The 21953-nt window shown below is 37.7% G+C and overlaps 1 protein-coding gene across 1 annotated transcript; it reads left to right on the forward strand.

The window, feature by feature from the left end:
- The first annotated feature begins 1219 nt into the window (after window positions 1-1219).
- Window positions 1220-18339, forward strand: LOC121732743 (chorion peroxidase-like). Its single transcript, XM_042122697.1, has 11 exons — window positions 1220-1242; window positions 3457-3582; window positions 11136-11475; window positions 11596-11815; window positions 11915-12092; window positions 12189-12316; window positions 12409-12591; window positions 12658-12985; window positions 13112-13243; window positions 13353-14864; window positions 17293-18339. The coding sequence occupies exons 1-11, from the start codon at window positions 1220-1222 to the stop codon at window positions 17447-17449; spliced, it is 3327 nt and encodes a 1108-aa protein (XP_041978631.1). The 3' UTR covers window positions 17450-18339.
- Window positions 18340-21953: the final 3614 nt, after the last annotated feature.

Consider the following 21953-nt stretch of genomic DNA (forward strand, 5'->3'; position numbering starts at 1 on the left):
TGCTGCGAGTGTCCATGGGCGACGGAAGTTGCTTTCCCTCAGGCGACCCGTTTGCTCGTTTGCCCCCTTATTCCATAAAAAAAAACAAGAACTTAAAAGATGTCACTTTTTAAAAGAGTTCCGCGGTCCGCCACCGACATGAGATCCGCTGCTCTATATAAACCTGTAAAGATAGCAGAAAATATAAATAGGAAACAAGACACACTTTCGCATTTAAAAAGAAATCAAAGATGTCGTTAAGTTCTGTATTCTAATCAGTCTATATATATCGTAGGAATGTACCATCGAGAAAATCGATTCATAGGCAGATTGCGGACCTACGTCATTTGGTCGGGTTATCTCAAACCCCGCTGTCACGACTAACATTGAATTGACATACCCCAACCGAATAATGTGGCTCTCTGGTAGCTCCCTCCGCTTTTGAAACCACTTCTCTAATAGTAGATAAAAACCATTCCTACTGGAAAGTTAATTGAGTCAAGTGCAAGTCGATGCAATGAACTGACATGTCTCCGTAATATTATTCAGTAGAGGCCTACTTGCGCAATTACAGATTAAAGTTAAGCGCGTATTAGCACGACGTTAAGCCCTCGTTATTTCTATGAACGAGAAGGCATTATATTTGACAATTGATTGCAACAACATGACGCCTGCAACTCCGTTCTGCCAAATATCGTTTGTGGGGCGGGAACCGTACATTTTTCCGGGATAAAAAGTAAACTATGCCCTTTCCCGGGACTCAAAGTATCTCCATTCGAAATTTCAGCAAAATTGGCTGTTTAGGCCTGAAAATGTAACAGATAGCTGATAGACAGACAGACACCCTTTCACAATAATTATTTTATTATATAGTATACTTGTGCCATCAGAAAATTTGATAAGGTAGAATAGAACCTTCTTTATTTCTTTGGGTTATTAGTTAATCGTAACTCATGATCTGACGACTTGGCTTGACATAACACGACCATATTATATAGATCCACCATCTGGCTATAAATTAATTTCTCTTATAACTACTATACTAGCTGTTTATCCGATGAAAATGACATTTTCTAGAAATGATTCCTAGCTAGATCGATTTATCGCCCCCGAAACCAGCTATATACTAAATTTCATGAAAATCGTTGGAGCCGATTCCGAGATTCCAATTATATATATATATTGCTACGGTGGTGTGTAACGGTGGCCGATATTCCTGCGCGCGCGGCGCTCCTACCTCATGGGACAGCCGTTTGCGTTATGGTGAGAGCACGGGTTTTACGAAGGGCGAGGGCGCCGGGTGGACGGGTCCGCCGCATAACCATACCATAGCACTGAGTCACACGTACAACTCATAATATTATAGTACTTATTTTATATTATATTTTCATATTAATTATTGTATCTTATAATTTTATAGAATTCCATATATTATATTTATATATAAAATAATATTTTGGATGTAATGTATGTTACAATGTATTGCTGAGTGCTTATCCGTCCCTGTTTTCAGATGACGGTTTACTAGGAACCACATAATACCAGGCACTGTGGTGTACGTCACGGTGATACGCCTGAGTGGTGTCCTTTTTGGCCGTAGACATGACAATGCAGTACTTGTACCGTTCTTCATGATATTATTATGCTATTATTTTTGTAATTATTTTCTTTTATTTTTCTTTAAGTATGTATTGTAATGTGTTTGTCTTATGGTAGTGTAATGTGATGTCTTATGTTAAATAAACGTTATTATTATTATTATTATTATTATATATATATATATATATATATATATATATATATATATATATATATATATATATATATATATATATATATATATATATATATATATATATATATATATATATATATATATACAAGAATTGCTCGTTTAAAGATATAAGATTTGTATTTACAGCTTTGTTCATGTTAAACGGAAATGATAGGCTATCCCACGATTTCCACGGAAGCGTATAATAATAGCCATGTTATGTTTTTTATTCCGTAATATATAATGAATACTTAAAAGAAAATAAAAGGAAAGTACTACTATTATATTGACGTTTAAAAACAAAATCTTAGCGCCACATTACTTATCTATTGGTAATATAATTTAAGACATACATAAGTATAATAATAATTTATTTTTTTTCCTTATAATTTTCCTGAGTCTGGAGGCTTTACTCCATTTATCCAAAAACGGCAATTTTTAAACTGTTACTTACCTGATTCGTCCACTAACTTTTTCAATAATAAAATGAAAGAGTAAAATCCATTTTAAATGTCTATAAATTCATACGTGGGAGAGCCATGCTTCGGCACGAATGGGCCGGCTCGACCGGATAAATACCACGTTCTCACAGAAAACCAGCGTGAAACAGCGCTTGCGCTGTGTTTCGCCGAGTGAGTGAGTTTACCGGAGGCCCAATCCCCTAACCCCTACCCTATTCCCTTCCCTACCCTCAACTATTCCCTTCCCTTCCCTACCCTCCCCTATTACCCTATTCCCTCTTAAAAGGCCGGCAACGCACTTGCAGCTCTTCTGATGCTGCGAGTGTCCATGGGCGACGGAAGTTGCTTTCCATCAGGTGACCCGTTTGCTCGTTTGCCCCCTTATTTCATAAAAAAAAAACGCAATAAAAATTAGACTATTGCTTAATATTTTAGCGTTAACAATAAAAGTATATCATTATCGTTTTTTATATTTGACAAAACGAGAGTCCTAACACCTGAAAAGTAGGCTAATGTTGGGTGAACGAATTTATTATATTATGCTATACATATTTATATAATATTTAACATACAGAAAGTGCTTCCGAAATGGCAGACCGGAATTTCCGAATCATTACCCAAAGAATTCGGAATATTTGCATATTATAATCGTTACATAATATGCATGCGTTAATTTTATTGTTTTTTTAAAATACGAGTGTGCTACCTAGAAAGCGGAAAAATACAAACTTTTACTTTCAGGTTTCTTTTGAGTTATGTAATCATATTATCATATTATATGTCACATAAGGCTTATAAACAGCTGACATATCTCTAATTTATACGGTGAATCGTTATAATGTATGGTTTCGAAATAATATGATAATATTTTTAACTTTCTATTGCTAGCGCGTTGAAGTCTAATGTACGACGTATCATTTTAATATTATGTTTGTTATCTACTTTCTATAGTAATTATTTATGGGACTTAAAATTATTGTATTGAATATGTTTTGGATGATGATGTAATCTGGTACATTTAATATAATAATATAAAATCAAATAAAAAAAAACTTATGCAAATTATTATGAGGTAATAAAAATATGCTTGAATATAATTAAAACCTAATTCGTCAAAAATTAGGTCAGAAGTTTAAAGAATACTGGAACTTTGTTACAAAGTCACATTCTGACTTAAAGCAGATGTAGTTTATATAGATACAATATATATAAACTACAGCTGAAAACCTTTTTTACTTCCAGCGATGTGGCGGACGGCGTGGAGAGTCGCGTGGACGTGCAGTTCCCCGCAGCCATCCTGCGCCAGACCGCGCTGCTGGACGAGTGCCCGCAGCGGGGGCCGCCCAAGTGCCCGCCCGCTTCGAAGAGGTCAGTAGATGAGACACTATCGCCATAATATGGCGGTAGAGCCGCTTTATCCAGGTTTATCCAGGTCTACTCCTACTAGAATTCAAGGTCACTTAGGGCCTTCTCATACTAGCGAGAGCCGCGAATCCATTACGAATCTGCCACGTGACCGCCGCGCTGCGCAACTGCTCCGCCCGACAGTATAGTATGATGAGGTCCTAACAGTAAAATTTATTGTGATTTAAAAGCCATTTCGACTCTAGCGTTAATCTCGATGAATTGAGTCAAATAAAATACTTATAATTAACTAGCTGTCCCGGTGAACTTCGTGTCACTTTAAAACCTTCCCTGGACTTCTACGAATATTTTAAGACTAAAATCAGGCCAATCCGTCTAGCCGTTTTCGAGTTTTAGCGCGACTAACATATGTGAAGAATGGAATAAAATTCACTTAGTCGCACTATTATAAATTTATTCAGACTGGCAGAGCTTCCGCCTTACAAGATTATTCAGTAACAACTGTGTTGGTTTACAGAAAGCCCTGCCATTTTATACAACTGAAAACAATAACGAACTGTTAATTTAAAATATCACAATAACATCCGGAATTACAACCAAGTACAAATCAGCAGTATAAATTCAAATGAACTTAATTATTATATAAATATGAAATTCAATAAATTATCATGTGTCTAAATATAACAATTACATTATATTCCCAATTAATTAAATTATATGAGTATAGATATGGATGTGACGTAATTGGTAATTTAATCACTAGCATTTTAAAATAACTACAATTATAGTAACGATATAATTAATTAAAAGTATGATCAAATAAAATAAATAATAATCGAATAATAGCAATTAGTAAATCAAGTAGAAAATAACAATGTGGATCCGGAAGTAGCATCACTGGCGAGCCTGTGGGCGGCTGGTGGTCGCTAACATTCGGCCATCCTGCTGCAGCCGTGTCCCACGGCTCTCTCCTCCATTAGTTACCTGAAAAAAAAAAAAAGGAAAGACTGCACAGTATATCTATTCTAATGAGTATAGTGAAGAATTATATTATGTAGTTTCACAACCAAGTCACACAGACATTATGTTTATTGGAAATTTGGAACACCCATTGAAAGGTTTTTTCATCATCTAGTAGTCACATAGAGAGGGGTCACATAGACAGCGATCATCATAGACAGGGGTCACATAGACATCGGCCACATAGACATCGGTCACATAGACATCGTTCGCATAGACATCGGTCACATAGACATCGGTCACATAGACATCGGTCACATAGACATCGGTCACATAGACATCGGTCACATAGACATCGGTCACATAGACATCGGTCACATAGACATCGGTCACATAGACATCGGTCACATAACATCGGTCACATAACATCGGTCACATAACATCGGTCACATAACATCAGTCACATAACATCAGTCACATAACATCAGTCACATAACATCAGTCACATAACATCAGTCACATAACATCAGTCACATAACATCAGTCACATAACATCAGTCACATAACATCAGTCACATAACATCAGTCACATAACATCAGTCACATAACATCAGTCACATAACATCAGTCACATAACATCAGTCACATAGACATCAGTCACATAGACATCAGTCACATAGACATCAGTCACATAGACGTCAGTCACATAGACGTCAGTCACATAGACATCAGTCACATAGACATCAGTCACATAGACATCAGTCACATAGACATCAGTCACATGGACATCAGTCACATGGACATCAGTCACATGGACATCAGTCACATGGACATCAGTCACATGGACATCAGTCACATGGACATCAGTCACATAGACATCAGTCACATAGACATCAGTCACATAGACATCAGTCACATAGACATCAGTCACATAGACATCAGTCACATAGACATCAGTCACATAGACATCAGTCACATAGACATCAGTCACATAGACATCAGTCACATAGACATCAGTCACATAGACATCAGTCACATAGACATCAGTCACAGACTAGTCACACAGACCTAGGAATCACAATGTAATCTGGCTCAGACGGAAATTCCAGTTATTAATAGCCTACTGTCACACAGACTAAAAAAAAAATGTTCATACTGTCACACAGACGAAATTTTTATATTTAAAATACAGGATTTAATAACTTGATTTCAGCAGCAATTGAAAATATTTATTTTAATCACTGAATAATAGCTATCAATTAATAATTAATATACAATCTTAGACAATTTAACTTTCGAGTAAATCTATTAGATCGTCTCTATCTACTTCTCTGTCACTACTGGAAGAGCTATCAGCATCAGAAATAACGGATTTGTAAGGTCTTAGTGCTTCGCCCCGAACTACTGCATCAAACTTCTTATAACCCTTAATTCCTTTTACACTACAAATTGTATAACGATCAATGTTAGGTTCTGCTTTAATAATCTTATACGGACCGGTGTACGGACTTTTTAATTTTTGTGAAACTTTCGAATGTACATCCTTTGTAGCTCCTCCCTTCCATAATACTAATTGTCCTATCGAGTACTTATTACATTTTTTTCGAGATTTGTCGAACTGTTTCTTCATAATTGTCATGTTTCGATCGATGTGTAATTTAGCAGTCTGCCGTCTACTAAGCAAGCCGTCATCTCGAGATGCTTCGTCATTTAATTGATCTAAAGGATAAGCTGGTAACCGAGAGTTTTCGTGACCGAACATTAATTTGAATGGGCAGAATGTGGTACTAGAATTTGGAGTATTATTTATCCCCCACACAATATCTGTAAGTTTATCATCCCAAGTGTTTTCACTATCAGACATTGTATTAAGTCCATCTAAAATAGTTCTATTTATTCGTTCTACCTGACCATTGGACCTAGGACTTGCTATAGCGTTAAGTATATGCTTAAACTGAAATTCTTGGGCAAACTCTTTAAAATAACGACTAGTGAATGCTTTACCTTGGTCAGTAATTACTCTATGAGGGCGACCAAAGATATTAAAGATATCTTTTAAATGTTTTATTGTTTCCACGGAACTACAATTTTTAACAGCTCTTGCGAAAACGAATTTTGTAAAAGAGTCTATAATAACGAGCACGTAAGTATTACCCTTTCTTGTTCTAACAAACGGACCCAAGTGGTCAGCGTGTAAAGTATGCATAGGTATATTTATTTTGTCGATCGGGAATAATTCTCCTTGTTTTTTACCGTACTCAGATTTGCCGTAGGCACACTGTAAGCACGATTTAATATATTTTCTAATAAAACGAGTCATTTTTGGAAACCAGAATTGAGTTTTTATAATTTTTTCACATCTGTCAAAACCCGGATGCCCTATTTGATCATGGTATTTTAGTAAAAGCCCATATTTAGCTAGCTTTGGGATTACGAATCTATCACCATGTACAGTCTTCCTATACAGTTTGTTATCTTTGACGACAAAGTTGTTTCTTAAATCAGGATTGGGACTACAATCATGTAATTGCCTCAATATATGCTGGATATTATCATCTTGCAACTGAAGTGTAACTAACCAATCGGATTCATCGATTTGAAATATAGATTCTGCAAGAGGGTTTCTACTAAGCGCATCTACGTGTTTCATTTTTTCTCCTGGTCTGTATTCTATTTGTAAATCAAAGTCCTGAATAGTAAGCCACCATCTAGCTATGCGCGGAACGAGATCTTTCTTTACTAATGTAGTACGTAAAGCGGCACAATCAGTCACAACTTTTACTTGTATTCCAGTCAAATAAATTCTGAAACGTTTTAACGATTCTACCACGGCCAGAGTTTCGAGTTCATAGCTATGGTAGAATTGTTCTTCTTTCGACGTTACCCTACTAAAATATGCAACTGGCTTAATAAACCCATCTGTCTGATACTGCATTAGTATGCCACCTAAGCCTAACTTACTCGCGTCGGTGTGCAACTCTGTATTTGCTTTACTATCATAAATAGCAAGGACAGGTCTCTCGGTTAATCTAATTTTTAATGTTTGAAATGCGCTTTCTTGTTCAGGTCCCCAGCACCATTCTACTTCTTTCTTTGTGAGTTTAGTTAAGGGAAAGGCTATTTCGGCGAAACCACGAATAAATTTCCGAAAATAAGAAGTCAATCCAATAAACTGTCTTATCTCATGTACGTTCTTAGGTCGTGGATATTCTGTAACGCAGTTAATTTTATTTTGACCAGGCCGGATTGTACCAGCCGAGATTTCGTGACCTAAATAATTAACGCTTGTCTTAAGAAAAGAACATTTTTTTAAATTTAGTTTTAAATTAGCTTTTTCTAAAAGTCCTAAAACGCGACCTAATAAGGCTATTCCAGCCTCTACACTGACTGTTGGAAGCATGACATCGTCTAAATATGTACTTACATCGTTTATGACATCATTAAGGGAAAGTTTTATTAGACGAGAGAAAACCGCAGGGGCATTAGCTAAACCAAAAGGCATTTTAAGAAACTCATACTGACCGGAAGGAGTTACAAAAGCAGTTTTATGAACAGAATCTTCTGCAATTTTTACTTGGTAGTAACCTTGGGCCAAATCCAAGGTCGTAAAATAGCGTTTCCCTGCTAATTTAGCAACTTGATCGTCTATGTGTGGCAAGGGATAACGATCTTTAATGGTCTGGGAATTTAGTGCCCTGTAATCTATGCAAAGTCTGTAGTCTCCATCTTTTTTCCTCACTAACACCACTGGACTTGCATATTCTGACATTGACTCGCGGACTATGCCCGCGTCAATTAGATCCTGCACCTTAGACATAACAATTTGATTTTCTTTATAGGATAGCCTGTATGGTTTAAAATGTACTGGTCTATCAGTTGTTGTCCGAATATGCATTTCCATAAGATCGGTACAACCTAAATCTTTAGAATCTCTTGCAAAAAGGTAGTCGTATTTATTTAACAATGTAATTAATTTATCAAGATCCTCTTTTTCTAAATCACCTACATCTATTTCGCCTAAGTCAGTAAAATGAGTGCTATTAATCTTAGCAGAAAAGTCAACGGTCATAACGTTTTGAGTTATTTGATTGGATATAGTGGTTATCGGGACTGCACGTGCAATAAGTCTGTGAGCCGAAAAGCTTACAGGCTCTTCACCAAAATTAAAGAATTTTAAATATCCTTCGATGCAGATAACTCCTCCAGGTATAGCGTAACTTGTTTTACCTATTTCTACGTACACAGAGTTTGTTAAAAAGTATACATTTTCATTTGATTCATAATCTACAAAAACGTTTAACAATTTTAGACTCTGAGGTGGTACAGTTACATCGCACTTTAAGAACACGTTATATTTAGAATCAAAATCATCACTATTTAATTTAATATCACGAAGTGTATCGTACGATTCATAAGTCGCTATAAATTTGGCAGAGTTTGATGTAGTAACAAGACTAACACCTATTTGATTAATCATGGATTGCCCAATTATTAAATCTATATTACACATATTACAGTTAGTTACCTCGACGTCTCCTTTCAAGTACAAATTATCTATGTATATTTTAATGTGTGACCTGCCTAATGACTGAGTATGAGCTCCTCCAAAACCTTTCATTACTATATTAGACGGTAATATTTGAAGCTCCAGTTCTTTCGCTTTCTTTAAGCTTAACACATTTAATTTGCTGCCTGTATCAATATAAACAACTAAACTCGAGGTACCAACAAATGCTAGGCGCTTGTAAATGCTCCAGAACTTGTCATTTAAATTAAGCATCAGTAAACTCACCGGAGTCGGCTGCACCTGTTGTCGCGATGGTCCCGGCGTGGCGGCCAGCCAGCAGCTTGCCGAAGTGTGACCGTTCCGCTGGCAGATGTCACACCGTTGTTGTGCTCGACAATCACGAAACTCGTGTCCGATGCGCCGACAAATGTAGCACCGTTTCACTCCAGAGCGTTGAGCAGTCGTAGAGTTTTCTTCCGCGGCACCCCTCCGCCACGATGATTTCCGAGAAGTTAAAGACGAGATATTATCTCTCTTATAATTTTCTAGAGAGGATAGGTATCCAAAATACAACATTTCTGGTGTCTCGCACTTATACGCTTTAGCATTAGCACGCAATTCTACCGGAAGCCCTCTTATTATGCAAGAAATTGCATCTTCGCCACTGATGTTGCATTTTCGTAGCAGTGATAGCTTGTCGTGATAATAACGGGTCATCGTTTCAGACTCCTCCTTATTTCTAGCCAACATAGTGCTTAATTTATCCACAAAGTCAACTGAACGTGGAAATGCAATCTCTAGAGCTCGTTTCCATGCATCCCAGTCAAGATTGTAATCGTCGAGCTCATCGTACCATCGTCTGGCTGAACCTCGTAAACGAAGCTGCATAACGAATTGTCTCTGCACCGAATCCCAACCGTAGACATCACCGAGTTGGTCAATTTTATGTAGCCAGCTGGTGACATTGGCTGTGCCATCTTCTGGCCGAAATTTAGGAATAATTTCAGCATCAGCATGAGTCACTCGGGTTGTTTTCCTTTTTATTATAGGTGCAGAGCTTTGCGTGGATTCATCAGAAAAAAAAATTTCATTACTTGCTGACCTTTCTCGTTTCCTTTTTCCAAGTCCGGCTGCGTAGGGTCCCGACATCTTGTCTATATCCCACTTCTGAGATGTGAAGAATGGAATAAAATTCACTTAGTCGCACTATTATAAATTTATTCAGACTGGCAGAGCTTCCGCCTTACAAGATTATTCAGTAACAACTGTGTTGGTTTACAGAAAGCCCTGCCATTTTATACAACTGAAAACAATAACGAACTGTTAATTTAAAATATCACAATAACATCCGGAATTACAACCAAGTACAAATCAGCAGTATAAATTCAAATGAACTTAATTATTATATAAATATGAAATTCAATAAATTATCATGTGTCTAAATATAACAATTACATTATATTCCCAATTAATTAAATTATATGAGTATAGATATGGATGTGACGTAATTGGTAATTTAATCACTAGCATTTTAAAATAACTACAATTATAGTAACGATATAATTAATTAAAAGTATGATCAAATAAAATAAATAATAATCGAATAATAGCAATTAGTAAATCAAGTAGAAAATAACAATGTGGATCCGGAAGTAGCATCACTGGCGAGCCTGTGGGCGGCTGGTGGTCGCTAACACATATTTGAAAATCCATTTTTATATATAAGAAGAAGATACGTGCTATATTTCATGAGTAGTCGCATTATAAAGCAAACGGAATGTTGGTTTTTACTGTGTAATGTAGCAATTCAGTTTTGCACACAGACTTTTTTTTTTTTTCGAAAGGGTCTAAGCTACTGGTCTGGTTAAGACCATGGTAGTTTAATCGTGGCTATAACTAGTCTGTTGCTAATTTGTTCGGAAATAAACAATGAGGGGGGCCTGGCCCCCTCCCCTAAAGTCACACGTGTGACATTCTAGACGGGCAATATTGGGGAGAGCTACGAAAATAAGCTATTTTTATCTGACGTGGGAACACAAAGACTAAAGATACAATACGTAAGTAACCACCTGTATTATGTATATTTCAGATATCGCACCCATGACGGCACTTGCAACAACCTTAACCGGCCACGTTGGGGCTCCACCATGACGCCAGTCCAGCGGTTCATCCCCCCAGTCTACTCCGACAGCATCCAAGCCCCAAGAAGATCGATCTTCGGCTCAACCCTACCCTCAGCTCGAGAGATCAGTGCCGCCATCCATGAGAACAAGAACGTTGAGAACTTCGGCATCACCCATCTGCTGATGCAGTGGGGGCAGTTCCTGGATCACGACGTCACTTCCTCGTCACAGTCCAGAGGGTTCAACGGCTCCGTGCCAAGATGTTGTATCGATGGAGGCAGAGATTTTGTCCCTAAAGAGTTTATGGTAAGTTCTTAAAAAACATTTACCTAAATACCATAGACCATTGAGGAAATGCTTGTCAAAAGAGTTGCGTGAACACTAATTGCTCTGTCACAATCTACTAATGTATCATAAATTCCACAGCATCCGGAATGCTTCCCAATACCCGTGCCCGCGTCAGATCCCTTCTACGGGCCCCGTGGCGTGAGATGCCTGGACTTTGTGAGATCGTCTCCGGCGCCCAGGGACGACTGTGCGTTGGGATGGAGGGAGCAGTTCAACCAGGTGTCCGCTTATATTGACGGCTCGCCAATTTACGCCAGCTCAGCGAGGCAGTCTGACAAACTGAGATTGTTTAGAAACGGTAAGAAAATAGAATATAGCCAATATTATTTGTATTAAGTCTGCTTGTATTTGAAAGGAAGTAACATAAGTGTTACTTAAAATCCTAATTATTCTTAAGGTATGCTGTTATATGGTCGGGTGCAATTCCGTCGTCCAGCATCACCCCTGGACCAGAAGGATGAGCTCTGCCGTGGAGGCGCGGTATCTACCGAATGCTTTAAGTCAGGAGACGCAAGGGTTAACGAGCAACCAGGACTGGTAGCAGCCCACATCGTTTGGCTGAGGATGCATAATAGGTTTGTTACGTTTGACTTTTATTACTATTTTTATCAGTAGAAATTTGGCGAAAACCGTTCATTTTTACCATGCTTATTTTTAATCCTCCTTTTAAGGGTTGCTCAAGAACTAACAAACATAAATCCACATTGGAGCGATGAGAAAACATACCAGGAGACAAGAAAAATTATCGGCGCCATGATACAACATATCTCATACAGAGAATTCCTACCTATAATACTAGGTAAGCGTATCCTTATTTCCTTAATCACCAACCCAATCTAAGCAAACCATCATTTTTGACTGTAGCTATAGCAATGTGTATTTGGTGTTTAGGAGCAGACGTGATGAGGCTATTCGAGCTGGAGTTGCAAAGGAAGGGATACTACCGCGGATACAACCCGAAGATCAATGCAAGTCCAGCCAGCTCCTTCGGCTCAGCGGCCTTCCGCTTCGGTCACAGTCTCGTGCAGCCTTCCCTGGTTCGCTTCGACAGATTTCATCGGCCATTGAAAAACAGTACGTATTACTTTAAAGTCGAGGTTGTGTTCTGATTGCCTGGTAATTTATGGTTCCAAATTCCAGATGTTACCCTCCACGACGAACTGACTAACCCATCCAACATCTGGAGTATGGGAGCAGTGGACCGCTTAATGTTTGGAATGATCAACCAACCCATCCAAAAGCGGGATGAGTATATCACTGAGGAGCTGACCAATCGTCTCTTCCAAACACCCCACTTTGACTTCGGCATGGACCTCGCTGCTATTAACATCCAGAGAGGAAGGGACCATGGTGTTCCTGCGTATACGTCCTGGAGAGAGCCATGTGGACTATCAGCTATTACAGACTTCGATGATCTGTTCAGAGTTATGTCGGCACGAGCAGCTAGAAAACTGAAAAATATTTATAGGTAATGTTTATTCTATTCAGGTAAAGTTCTGATATAAGTGATTTGGTACCTACTTCGATAAAATATATTTTATTTTCTCTTGGTATATTTTGTCATTTCATGTCCTTATTCCACTAACGTTTTCAGGCACGTGGACGACATAGACCTGTTCACTGGTGGTATGGCCGAGCGACCAGTCATGGGTGGACTAGTCGGGCCAACCTTCGCCTGCATTATAGCACAACAGTTCTCTAATCTTCGTAAAGGAGATCGTTTCTGGTAACGTATATTTCTTAACTTATAACTACCCAATCACTTCTTGAGCTCTTTTTTCACTCTCTCAATCTCTTTTCGAAATATCTTATGTAAGAACAATTAATAATTTCAGGTATGAGAACGGTGGATTCGATTCCTCCTTCACGCCAGCACAACTTCAGCAGATAAGAAGAGTATCGTTAGCCCAAGTGCTCTGTCGCACTCTTGACTCTATTGAGAATATTCAACCCTTCGTATTTCTATCAGCTGATGACAATGAGAATAGAAGGTTGTCCTGTTCTCAGGGTATACTGAATGACTTTGACTTATCTCCATGGACAGATATAGGTTCTGATAACAATGTGCGCAAGGCATCTGTTGACGATCCAGACTTGAAACCGAGCCGACCTAGACCGCTCAAACAGACTACTCCCAGACCAAAACTGACAAACAAAAAACCTCTAGTTACTGACTATAATAACAAGACCCAAAAACTGACTGACGAACTTAACTTTACTGACTTTAAAGACGACAAGATTACTACTAAAGATACAAGAAATAAATTAACTGACTTGAGAGATGACATTAATGCTACTAAAGACACTATGACTAAAGATGACAAGACAAATCAGACTGTGCACAAAATTGACGACAAACTTGACTTTCAGGACAAAGCTTTGAGGTTCAACGACTACGACTCTGACAGACATTCCCCGACCCCACGTTACAATGACTATGACGATGACGTCCAAAGCGTACAATCCGTAATTATAAACAACTTACCCCACAAAAGACCTTACAGACCATACTTAGCTGTGACTGAAAACATTGACAAATACACTTACCTTATCAACTATGTTCCCAGACCGACTCAGTCCTATCGACAGACAACTCGACGTAGCTATGACAGGGATGTGGTTAAAGTGACTTACCAAAACTATGACGACACTTACAATAGACCTAACCGACCGTATTATAACAGAGGTGACCTAGACAATGACTTTGAATCCCGACACGTTGATTCTGACAAAACTGACAATACTGACGCATTTGAAGGTAGATCCAACGATGGCTCAGAAATTGACCATGACCAAACCAAAACTTTTAATATTGACAAAAACAACATGACTGAAGACAATACTAATGTTAACGCGACGACAGAAAGTCTACATAAACTTATGACTTTTAGCTACGTAGGAACATACAAAGGTACAAATACTGACAATAGTAAAGATGACATGAAAACAAAACAAGAGACTATAAGCAAAGACTTCTGGACTGTTGAATCCAAAAAAATTGATGATAGAACAAGTTTAGACAAAAACAATGAAAAATTATCTACATTTTACATGTATGACACAGTGACTCGACCTTACAACCATCTGAGACCGACTAAACGGGACGATATAACGACAGAAAACCACGATAAATACTACTACGAAGACAATATACTAAGAAAATATCCAAACAAAGCTGATAATAAAATAAATAAGGAAAAACACGAAAACATAGAGGAGAGATCTGTTCCTTCTAAAATACAGGCTGAACTACCGAAGAGAATTGACAGTCCACCAAGGAAGAAGAAGCCCGCTAGTCAAGCTAAAACTCCCTCCGTTGACTTTCAAATAATTCCCAGTGAAAACAGGTAAGATTTTTAATGCAAGAAACTACGTAACACTTCTTTAAATAAATTATTGTTAGCAAGAATCAAAATAGAAAAACAGAGCGAAAGGGTTCCTTACTTCTTTATTAAACTAATGGTATTCCCAGGAACCATAACCACCATTAGATATAGATAATAGAACCACCAACCATAGAACTTGGACTTCCTAATATTTAAAATAGTATAAAGAAAAGTTAGGAAAGAATCCTGTAATCCATACTAATATTATAAATGCGAAAGTATCTCTGTCTGTCTGTCTGTCTGTCTGTCTGTCTGTCTGTCTGTCTTGCTTTCACGCCAAAACTACTGAACCGATTGCAATGAAATTTTGTACACAGTTATTCTAGAGTCTGAGAAAGGACATAGGCTACATTTTGATGTGGGAAAATATCTTATTTCCATGAAAATATCGATGAAAATGAATTCGCATTGCGCGTGGCCAGCGCTCATCCCGGGGGTCCTGGGTTCGAGTCCCGCAGGCGGAACAAAAAGTTTTCAATTTTCCTGGGTCTTGGATGTGTATTGAAATAAATTTTCAAAAATCTTAAACATATTTTATGTATAATATTATAAAAAATCCAGAAATATATCGATGCAATTTCTAATACGAACATTTTAGTTCTAATACGATTCAACAGATGGCGCTTTATTTTTTACTTTATTATAACATAGAACTAATCATACTTATTAGTATGTTTTTGTTTATAATTTTTAATACGTTAGAATATTATGTTTAATAATTTAATCACTTGGTATAATAATAATCAATCTATCTTATCTTATAGAACTCCTACTGCATTTCTAATCAATACTATCCATATATCCATATAACCATATATAATATTAATGCGAAAGTATCTCTGTCTGTCTGTCTGTCTGTCTTGCTTTCACGCCAAAACTACTGAACCGATTGCGATGAAATTTTGTACACAGTTATTCTAGAGTCTGAGAAAGGACATAGGCTACATTTTGATGTGGGAAAATATCTTATTTCCATGAAAATATCAATGAAAATGAATTCGCATTGCGCGTGGCCAGCGCTCATCCCGGGGTCCTGGGTTCGAGTCCCGCAGGCGGAACAAAAAGTTTTCAATGTTCCTGGGTCTTGGATGTGTATTAAAATAAAATTTGAAAAATCTTAAACATATTTTATGTATAATATTATAAAAAATCCGAGAGAGAAATATATCGATGCAATTTCTAATACGAACATTTTAGTTCTAATACGATTCAACAGATGGCGTTTTAATTTTTACTTTATTATAACATAGAACTAATCATACTTATTAGTTAGTATGTTTTTGTTTATAGTTTTTAATACGTTAGAATATTATCTATACTAATATTATAAATGCGAAAGTATCTCTGTCTGTCTGTCTCGCTTTCACGCCAAAACTACTGAACCGATTGTAATGAAATGTTGTACACAGATAGTCTAAAGCCTGAGAAAGGACATAGGCTACTTTTAACTGGAAAAGGGGGTTGTAAGGGGGTGAAAATGCGTAAATTTGGTCAAATTAAGTTAGTTCCAAAAACTTAAAATAGATGGCACCAAGAGTCCCCTAGATCGCGCTATTGCTTGCTCATGCGTATTTCTATAAGAGGTGGTACCATGTCAAACTAGGTTTTTCGATTCTTTCGATTGTTATACATGTTATTACATAACTCACGTACCAACATAGAAATCAGAAACAACTGTCTACCAATAATAAATACTAAGGCCCGATTCGACCAAACTTGAAGTTACACGAGTATAACTATCATGAGAATAATTTTACTCCTTTAATTTACTCTAGGGTATAATCGTTTGCATTTTACCAAGTTACTCAAAGAGTATGAAATAAAATGTCAATTATAGTTCACAATGACACCGACCGTGACAGGTGAACCCTGTTATTCTCAGTTCTCAGCAACTATTCTCAGTTTAATATTTATTCCACCAAAATAGCCCGTATAATTATTTACTCCCGTTACCTCATTCTTGGATTAGAAGTTGGAAAAACGCAAAACCAGCTTACTCTTAGATTAGGAGACAGTTATACTCGAGTAAAATTTTACTCCAGTTTGGTCGAATCCGCCCTAAATAGTTTAATGGCCTATGGGTATTGGCTATTGGGCAAAGCTAAAGTTGTGTAATGCATTATGCAGCTAAGTTGTATAAAGCTAAATAAGCTTTAAAAGGTATAAAAAAGTTTAATTTAAAAAAAATCATATTATGTGCACACTACACGGCTGTTTTGGGTATTTTGATTGAAGGGGTACCAGGGTTTTAAAAAGCTTTTGACACCAATTTTATTGACACCGCGCGCTATAAACTGAAGTCCACGCGGACGAAGTCGCGGGCAACAGCTAGTATAATAATATTAACATGTAGCAAAAATGTTTATGAAAGGTTTTTACTACTTTTCAGTCCAACTCACTGGGCGGTGTACGAGGAGGATGCAGACATCCCAGAGAGTTTACCGTACCTCTTGCCAGCTGTGTCCGACCCCTACGCGTTGAGGGAGGTGCCCAAACCCATGCGGATCAGACCCAAGAGCGCCAAGAGAAGACCAGGAAGAGCATAATACTTGAAAAGACTTCTCGACTGAAAGACATTAATTTCAATTATGACGACATTGACTTACTGAATGGACGGGACTTTAACTTATAATGACTCTAATTAACTTCTGACCAATGTAACAGAGATATATACTGACTTAGATAACTTGACTTAAAAGTACAAAATGACTTCTGACTGAACCGACTATGTTTACTTAATTAAAAACATTTGACTTTTTCAATCGCAATGATTGTTTGATCAGACTTGAGTTCGACGTGACACAAGATTGAGTTTCATATTTGACATGATATTACTAGTATTATGACGACTTTAATAAACGTAATTATTACTTACAACTAAAATCCAGTCGCCGGATAGAACGCATTTCGTTTTAAGTAAAAAATAGATAGCAATATTTTCGTGCGCTTGTGGAAATCCTTTGTAATGTGGTTCAGTGGATTGCTCTATATCCGGCGTCCGGACTTATAGTGCCAGAATGACAGAAAATATAAGAAAACAGACATCAAACAGATTAACGTTAAATATGCTTTCAAAATAGAACTTTATTCATTAAACAAAAACTTACTGGTTTCATCGCAAGAGCGGCGGCCACGCGCGAATCGCGATACGCAGCGAGATACAGCTCGAAATTATAACTTACAAATTACAATGAAACGAATATCTTCTAGCGTAGTAAGTACATAAAGTTCAATTTTGAATAGTCTATGAACTAAACGAGGACCTTTTTGACCAATGACTAACTTTTTGACAACAATCTACTCAATTGTTGACTTAATAATTGTGACCCCGACTTATGACGAAATACTGACTTAAATATGACTTGACGATTGAGTGTTTAAAAAAATTGAATTGAAGTCAGAAACTTTATAGTCGGTAGGTACTGATTATAACCTAATGGCTGATACCTACATTGACAAAGGAATAATAACTGACGAAAAAAAATTATAATAATATTATGACTGACATACATACATGATAAGAATTTTTACCTAAGTTTATAGCACCGACTTATCACTAATTAAGTTTAATTTGATTGTGACAGATGTAATATTAAGACTTATGTAATAATTGTCACATCATACCACAAAATAGTGTTAAATATTAAATTGACTGACTGACAATTTTTACTGTACGACAGATTGCTTATAAAAACAAAACATATCGATTTTATAATAATAAAAATCAAAGTTTTATAATTACTATGGTTTTCATTAAGTAAATATAACCAACTATTCATTCCCCCAGACTCCAGACCATGTACCTACCTAAACTTCATAATACCGAAAATAGTACAAGTACAGAAGTCTCTCTGCTTTGATGTTCACAAATGCCGCCGTTTTATGTGCCTACATAATTACTATTAACAACGGACCGCACGCGAGCAGCCGACATTGAGCTCTCTGGCGCCGCGCGAAGGTCGACTTTATTCCACACCAATTCCACACCTTGTCAGATATTCCGAAAATAGGGTTGTCAAAATCAAATAAGTATAAATACCACGCAAGGTATATATATACGGAAACTGTTATACCTACCTATTAGGTAAATGAATACTGAACATATAAATCAGTTTACACAGACACGACACGTGATTTTCTTTTGATGTAAGTAGGTAATTAGGTATGGATTATATTATTATGTATAATGTATATGCAGCTACCACCTACGAGGGCTGCCTTTTAAGTACTGTCGTTTGTAAACTTCCCGCGATCATTGAAAAAAAAACAATTGGGATTTTAATCTTCTTGTATTTGGGTTTAGAAAACAAAAGAAATTATTCAGATTGGTCGAATAATCTTATTGTATCGTCTATTCAAAGGTGACAAGTCGGTTGTAAAAATGGAAATGTTAAAGGAAAATTTCCGTGCGATAATTTTTTACAACTAACGAAGTTGATTATAATCGCGACTTCGACGTTTTGATGAGATCACCTCTGTACTTAGTGGTGCAGGACCATGTCTTAGGATTATAGAACGCTGGTATTTAGAAGTTTAAAGTGGACATCCTAGCCTCAGTGATCAGCCACGTGATGGTCGTCCAAAAACCGTCGTAACGCAAGAGAAAATTGAAGCCGTGCAGCAGCTAATCCTCGAAGACGGTCATGTGATATATCGCAAAATAGAGGCAACCATGGGCATTTCAGGGACCACTGTCCAAAAAATCTTGCATGAATAACTTGGAGTAAAAATGGTAATATCTCGTCAGATACCTTGTTTGCTTAGCGACGACCAAAAACAGCCCGTGTTAGTTTTTGTCGCAAAACTCTGCAGCGATTTAACCGAGGAGAGTCAAAGCATGTTTATAATTTGCTCAATAGTGACGAGTTTTGGATATATGCTTATGATCCAAATTCTAAGCAGCAGTCTACTATCTGGGTCTTCTAGAATCAGCCAAAATCGACCAAAGTCATGGATTCACAGAGCACTTAAAAAAATTTTTTTGCCTTCATTGTGACAAAGGGTGGTCACATCGCCACTATTGTACCCGTAGATTGCAAAACGGTTACCGCTGACTAGTATACCACAGCTTGTTTGCCACAAGTCATCATAAAATTTCGAAAAAAAAAAAAAACGATCGTATGTTCCTGGCCATGACAGAGCATGTTCGCACATCGGCGGTAAAACAAAGATGTTTTTTGGACCCAAAACGTTGAAATTTTAGATCATCCGCCTTACAGCCCTGGCTTGAGCCCTAAGGAATTTAATAAGTTCCACAAAATTAAGAAAAGTCTTTGTGGCCAACTTTTAAGCTCACCTGAAGAAGCTGTTTACGCGTAAAAATCAGCCATTTTGACTACTCAACTTCGGACTGGAATAAATGTTTTAAAAACTGGTTTGAACGCATGCAAAAGCATTTTAAATATCGCGAAGAATTCTTAAAAAAACAATAAATGGTGATAATCAATTACATTGCCTGTAGTTATTCCAAACGACAAAACTTAAAAGGCAACTCTCGTATGACCTACCACCTATTTTAAATAAGTATATTTATTATAATCTATAAAATATTAATAATAAAAATTCTTTATTCAAACAAACAAAACAGATCAATTAACACAAGTTACAAAAACAGAAATAGTTTGAATTGGCGGCCTTACTGCTGGAAGCAGTCTCTACCATTAATTGTGTGTATATTTAATAATATTATTATTGTCATAGATGTTTGGCTCATTTTCATTGGTCGATAGGGCCCGCATGCGGGGTGCGGGAGATTTCTGAAACGCATGCCACAGGGCCCGCATTCGGGGAACCGTTTTCATTAGTCGATAGGACCCGCATGCGGGGTGCAGGAGATTTCTGGAACGCGTGCCACAGGGCCCGTATTCGGGGAACCGTTTTCATTAGTCGATAGGGCCCGCAGGGCTGGGGAGAACCTCTGTGTTCGTCGCCAGTTACAGACGTTCTTGCCATGGAACAACAATTGATGTTACGCGGAGCAATTTTGACTGTCTGTGATTTATTGAAGAATAAACTATTGGCGTCACTGAAGCCGCAGAATATTATACAACACAACATCTGCTTTGACAAGATTGCCGCCACCTAGGTGTTTGAAACTTTGTATTTATATATTTTGTTAAACCTCAAACTTACAGAAAAATTAGTGCCATACTGTTACAAATCGTTCGAATTACGAATGAAATCTTAGGATTTTGAAAAAATATTGTTCACATTCACGACCTCTCACAGGCCACAGGTATGGCATTATCAGACTTCTATTTATGATCATACAGGGAACTGTTAAAAAAAGTTTCAGGGTGGTACAAATAAAAAAAAATCTCCTTTGCAGTAGTATGGCGGCCATTGGGAACTGTCGGAAACGTGGCAACTCGCGTCCCGCAAGCTGTATATCGACCGATGAATTTCATTGGTCGATATCACGGTCGGTATAAAGGATGCGGGCAATCCCCGCAGGCGGTGTAACGAACACGTATCGACTTATAACTTTCATTGGTCGTTATCTCGGCTGCGGTGACTGCCCGCATGCTGTATAACGAACGAGTTAACGACCAATGAAAATGAGCCATTAGGTACCATGACAGTAGAAAAGTATATTAATTTGCTATTTTTTAATTGTCCCAACAATCAGCTGCAATGCAGTATTTCAGTTCGCGGCAGGCGCGGTATGAAGGGGGGGTCACAGGGGACATGACCCCCCCCAGAATCTAAGGTAAAATTGAAAATAAAATAAAACCCAGAACCGTCCGAGGGCGCAGATAAAAAAAAATAGTGTAGTGACTACTGAGTGACCCCCCCAAAATTTCAGGCTGCGACCGCGCCTGGTTCGCGGCAACCATTGAATCGCCCCGACGTCGGGGAGTCTCGTATGTACTTGTAGCTCGGCGGCGGAACGGCGGAGTGACACCCCCCTGCTATTACTCCCCAACACCATGGGCGTAGAGCGAGGTACGGGCCAAATATATACTAGTAATCTGTGGTACGGCTGCTCAGTGCTCACTCATACCTAAATGTGAAGCGGAGAGAGTTGCGCGGCATTCAATCCTAGTTCGC

Source organism: Aricia agestis, chromosome 12 (assembly GCF_905147365.1).
Source record: "Aricia agestis chromosome 12, ilAriAges1.1, whole genome shotgun sequence".
NCBI lineage: Eukaryota > Metazoa > Arthropoda > Insecta > Lepidoptera > Lycaenidae > Aricia > Aricia agestis.

Excerpts from the sequence above, each read along its gene's own strand:
- LOC121732743 (XM_042122697.1), top strand. The coding sequence starts at position 1,220 with ATGGGACAGCCGTTTGCGTTATG. Across the intron at positions 3,583-11,135 it reads TGCCCGCCCGCTTCGAAGAG|ATATCGCACCCATGACGGCA; the intron begins GTCAGTAGATGA and ends TGTATATTTCAG. Across the intron at positions 12,093-12,188 it reads TGGCTGAGGATGCATAATAG|GGTTGCTCAAGAACTAACAA; the intron begins GTTTGTTACGTT and ends CCTCCTTTTAAG.